This window comes from Hermetia illucens, chromosome 5 (genome assembly GCF_905115235.1).
Source record: "Hermetia illucens chromosome 5, iHerIll2.2.curated.20191125, whole genome shotgun sequence".
NCBI classification, from domain to species: Eukaryota; Metazoa; Arthropoda; class Insecta; order Diptera; family Stratiomyidae; genus Hermetia; species Hermetia illucens.
Window position 1 is genome coordinate 42,826,587 of NC_051853.1, and position 5,719 is coordinate 42,832,305.

The 5,719-nt window shown below is 43.8% G+C and overlaps 1 protein-coding gene across 1 annotated transcript; it reads right to left on the reverse strand.

Moving 5' to 3' along the window:
- Window positions 1-942: 942 nt before the first annotated feature.
- Window positions 943-1,944, reverse strand: LOC119658394 (S-antigen protein-like). The gene is made up of 2 exons (XM_038065783.1): window positions 1,857-1,944; window positions 943-1,784 (listed from the first exon to the last, which is right to left on the reverse strand). The coding sequence occupies exons 1-2, from the start codon at window positions 1,861-1,863 to the stop codon at window positions 1,027-1,029; spliced, it is 765 nt and encodes a 254-aa protein (XP_037921711.1). The 5' UTR covers window positions 1,864-1,944; the 3' UTR covers window positions 943-1,026.
- Between the last annotated feature and the right edge of the window lie 3,775 nt (window positions 1,945-5,719).

The following is a 5,719-nucleotide window of genomic DNA, read 5'->3' on the forward strand; positions in this document are numbered from 1 at the left end:
ATTGAGTGAATTGACTAGGCCTTCTAAGATTGGCAACTTGGCCCTGATTTGAATGCTCAAATTCGTGGGTGGATTCGAAGTCGCTAACATTTTACCATTTAGACAGTCTATACTTTTATATCTTATATTCATGTTTTAGATACTTTTATTGTAGTAACGAACTAGCTATCCTAATGAAGCTCATCCTCATGGAAGAACAGCAGAAGAAGAGGAAGAAGAACTTTGCCGCGATTTTCAACCGTGTAACTTCAAGTCCCATTTCTCGTGGATGAAATGACTAGTTACCGTAGTATGCGTATATGGATTGCTCCCTAAAACTAAAGTGGAGCCGTCGTGACCACCAATTGTACTCCTGGATCATGGCATCTCCCAACTTCACTATGTCGATGGCGTCGGCTTCGAGTCATAGACTTGAGAAAATAAAGACAAATGCCAGCAAAACAGTGTTTCTCAGTCGCAGTCGTCGTTTCTGAATTAATGGCCAGTGCAATCCATTTTCTAAGCGTTGTTTTCCCAACGGTAAGAACGGACTAGATTTTACTAGACGCGTTAGCAGCGCTTCAGATACTTCAACACCAACATAAAGTTGAGTTTCTTCTGCATCAACATTCTTTCTGTGCTGTTGATGTGCGTGACTCGAACGATTCTAGTCTTGCTCAACACCGGCCTTTGCAATATCAGATACGTAGCTCTTGATTAAATGGCGGAAATGGCAGCAGATAGATCACAGTTCAAGATGGAGCGACATAGCAAAAGCTATGATTTCCATGGAAAATCAGTGTATTAGCCATTGCGATCACTGAAAATTTTAAAACGAAAGCCAATTGTGGAATTGAAACTAATTCATGAGAAAGGTTCCGGAATATAACGAATGGTAACTAATGTTAATAATTCACAAGATTGTCTCTTAAGCATGCTATGACCAAGGCAAACAAATGCAGATATTCTTGATTTTGAAGGAATTTATTGATATTTGTGACAAACTGAATCATATCAATCAGCATAAGAGTGTTAAAAGAGCCATTGTTAAGGCTTTACTGACGGTTTTGGTGGCTCCGTTCCTGGAGTTGGAATTCCTGCACCACTTTCTGATCCACTTTCCGATCCCGATGCACCAGTTGGTGGTTTTGGTGGCTCCGTTCCCGGAGTTGGAATTCCTTCTCCACCTTCTGATCCACTACCTGATCCACTTCCAGGAGATTCAGTTGATGGTTTAGGTGGCTCCGTCCCAGGAGAGGGAATACCTTCTCCACCTCCTGTTTCACCACCCGATCCAGTTCCCGGGTCTTCAGTTGGTGGCTTAGGTGGCTCTGTCCCAGGAGTGGGGGGACCACCGCCCACAGTAGTTGTTTCAGGTTCATCAGGTTCTTTTTCAGTCGTGGTCGTCTCAGATCCTCCAGGTTCCGTCGCCTCTCCACCAGATCCACCACTTCCCTCAATTGTCGTCGACTCAGTTTCCGTCACCTCAGTCGTCACCGTTGTCGTCTTCTCAGTCGACGGCTCCTCAGTTTCCGGCTCCTCAGTAGTCGACACCTCAGTCGTTGGCTCCTCAGTCGTTGGCTCCTCAGTCGTCGTCGTTTCTGGCAGGGGGGTTCCACTGACACATTTTTGTTGGGCATTAGAAAAATATTCCTCTGGTGGACATTTAAGTTGAACTTCCACGCCTGGAGCAAAGCATCTGTAATAGTATATTGGATTGTCTGGGTCGGCCCACATGGTCCCCGGTATACAATCATCTGCCAGACTGCTTTGCACTAAGCAAACTACTAGAACAGCCAGAATTACTGGAAAGAATCAATCGTCACACAGGATGTTCTCCAAGCCAAAAAATATTGAAAATAGATTTAGTTCTTTACCTGCCATGATGCCTCCTTCAGTTCACGCCTTGACTGCTTCCTGAGTTGGTGAAATGCATTATTTATACTAAATTTCTGGATGCGCAAACCAATGAAAACATTACATTCTTAATTTTCGATAAGCTTTTCTTAACTATGTTCTAAAGTATTAAAAGCATTTTAAAAAAAAAACAAAACAGATGTTCCGAGGAAATGGAATTGTTCGGAATTGTAATTACGGTAATAAGAAGATAAGATAAACCGAAAAACTTGCTTTCTTACACGGAAAGAAAAATTACTTTTTTCGTGACACCCATTTCGGATTGAAGCAAAAAAAATTACTGCCCTCAAAGGGATACTTTGATACCTGTGGATGCAATACCTCGGATAATACGTCAAGCGGCCACTAATCAAATGGAGGTACCACATTTGATTGAACTGAGAAATGATCATACATGCGCAGAACTATCTGATTTATGGGGCATAGGTACCAAACAATTTCGAAGTAGGAGGAGAGTCTTTTATTTCGATGTCACTGCAAAAAGTGCCACCAATCGTATATACTTCCCCTCGAACATAACATCATCTTGGTGGGGCTGTCTGTAGTTCATTACTTTATTAAGAGTGCGCAAAACATGAATATGGAGGCTACAGATATAAACCCTCTAAGTGATAAGAACTCTGTAAGACTCTACCAGCAAATTTAAGTAAACCCGGTAGACGCATATAAGTGAGGAAATTCTCACCCTGACTATGTATGGCCAATGGGTGAGTGATGCCATCACCCTAACTAGCTTGGAAACGGAAGAGGAAGGGACGGGAGAACGCAACTTCAGCCACTAAGGGAGGAGGATAGCTACAGGCTCAACCTGCCTGTCATAATCTGCTTTTCCTCCTGTAATAGGAAAAGTGAAACATAGGAAAGATGGTGATGTGAGGTGGGCGCAGTACCTTACGAACCAGGTACTGAGAATCTGGGAAGCCCCTAAACGGCGGTAGAAGAAAGCACTGCGAAAGAAGGTGAAGTTTTTTGGTAATCAGAACATGGTTATTGCTACACTACTAGGTGTTGCAGTAGACAGAGAGATCGGACGCAAGCAAACAGAACTTCGCTCGAAAGGGGGAACAAATTGATAAACCTGGCGAAGGATTTCTTAGGAGCTTTGCTTTTCGTGAGGAACGCTAAAGTGAAGGGAGCGCAAGTGGCACGTAGCCTCGATTTCTTAGACACTACCGGTGGTAAGGGGGTCCAAAACATGAAAATCGAACCCATGGATTTGAACTCTCTAAGTGGTAAGAAGTCACAGGCGATTTCAAATCTGCGGGCGGAAGGTATACTTTCCCCATACTACTCCTATCAGCTTTACCATAAAAAAAACCGAAGAAAAGGAAGTTGGCACTATAGATGTTACAGGCACGTCGCTGGTATGTGAAAATGGCGTCAAACAAACTCTGTAAACCTGGGAAGGCATCAAACTAGCGGCAGCGGAGGGCATTGCGCCGAAACGGTGGAGCTGCTTGGGAATGAAGGCATGCATCACCACTACTTTAAGAGGGTCCAAAACATGCGGATCGAACCCATGGATTTGAACTCTCTAAGTGGTAAGAAATCACAGGCGATTTCAAATCTGCGGAAGGCATATTTTCCCCATACTACTCCCATTACCTTTACCATAAAAAAATACCGAAGAAAAGGAAGTTGGTACTATGGATGTTACAGGCACGTCGCTGATATGTGAAAATGGCATCAAACAAACTCTGTAAACCTGGAAAGGCATCAGACCAACGGCAGAGGAGGGCACTGCGGCGAAAAGGTGAAGCTGCTTGGAGATGAGGGCCTGCATCAGCAGCTGCAATAACATCCAAAGAAATCGTATGCTAGGAAGCGGAATCTACGGTGGAAGGTGGGAACCTTGGTAAGACCCACGCTAGGTTTCCCTCACGTTGCCATTCTTAGTTGACCAGTGCCATTTGCCATGTTTTTGAAGTCGCCACCATACATTTCCTTTTGCCTTCATTGATATGAAGTCCAAGATCTCACGCCTCCTGCTTGATTTGGATGAAGGCAGTTTGTGTATCTCGGGTTGTTCACTCCAATGGGTGAACTTGAAGAGGATGATGCCTCTCGTATTTATATCAACATCATGAGCCACTTTTTTTCGGAATTAGGTTAAAAAGGATGCATGAGAAGAAATCCCCTTGTTTTAAGCCGTTGTTGATGTTGAATGGTCTTGAAAGTGATCCTGGTGCTTTTAGCTGATCTTGCACATTGGTCAGGGTCAGCGTAGTCAGCCTTATTAATTTGGTCAGGACCTACTACCGACCAGATGAAAAATACGAAGGCGTCAGATCCAGGTGATATCTCAATAGAAATATGTATACAAATTGGTGTTCCCCAGCGAACAAAATTATTGCTTTGCGCTTTCAACGCTTTCCAGAAGGAGAACATATTTTTTCTTTGTCTTTGGAAAGTGATGAGCTAAGAGAAAGGAAACAGCTGTGTATGCTTGACATAGCAGGGAAAGTGCTACAACAGGATTTATTCCCAAGGAAATAGGTAGCGAGTGCAACAAACAGGAGTAAAAGTTCAGAAGGGAGAAAACATGTGCCAAAAGGAGCAATGGAAAATAAAAACGGTGGATGGACTAAGGTCGTCAACAGATGAAAGAACAAGAAACCGAACGTGCGAATTCGCCCAGAGGCAATTGCAATTTCCAGCAAAGCAAATCTTTCGTATGCGGAGATACAGAAAAAGTAAATCTAACCCCGACCTGAGAAACCTAGGAGGAAATGTCAGCCAAATCCGGACGGCTCAAAAAGGGGACCAGATGTTTGAGCTGAAAAATTCAGCACGGGGAAAACTGACGGCTTTCATAAGCAAGCTAAAAATTCACTTGGGGAGAATGGCGTGGTACTTTCCCAAAAACATAGGATCTACATACAGTGCAAGGATTTCGAGGTAACAACCAGAGAAGACATCTGCACTGTCTTGAAACAACAATTCAAGTTCGACAAATTCGGCGAAGAATCTATCGTAAGCCCAAGAAAAGCTAGAGCTCGGCACTTAAACAGCCACAATGCGACTGCCAGTGGAGGCAACGTAGAAGGTGTGGGGAGAAAGGGCATATTGCCAAGGAGTGCAATAGTGACCACAAATGCATTTTGTGCGAGGGAAAGGAGGGACGGGATAGCCAGTATATTGCCGGAAGTGGTAAATTTGTTACCTGCAGTCACGTCATACAATATACCATAGGTCAGACGCCTAGTGGTTTTCTCTGGGCAAAGAAGAATGAAACCTGTTACCTGTCACGACGCTAGGTATAAACGTGATAGCCGGTGACTTTAATGCGCGGCCCATCGAGTGGTGCAGCAATGAGACTAACGCAAGGGAGGATAATTCAGAGCCCGTTTTAGTCGGTAAAAATTCCACACTCTGGCATGTCGAGGCCAGAGAGTTTTCAGGATTTTCACCTCCTTAAAAAACAAAAAAAAAAGGACAGACTGACTAAAATGGTGTAAGATTTTGCTTTACACAATGGATATCATTTAAGTTTTTCCACAGGGTGGGATACTTTCACGCTAAGATGGAATGCAGTATAAAAGTATTTGTATGATAGTATAATAATAGATATAGCATAATAGTCATCATTATCATAAACGGTGCAACAACCGGTATCTGGTCTAGGCCTGCTTAAATAAGGAACTCCAGACACCCCGGTTGTGCCCCGAGGTGCCACCAATTCGATATCCCAAAAAGCTGTCTAACGTCATGACCTACGCCATAGCTCCATCTCAGGTAGAGTCTCCCACGCCGATTCTTCTCTCGAACGCGCCAAAAGTTCGCAACCCAGGTCTCCAAGGAATACATGAGGACTGGCAAGGTT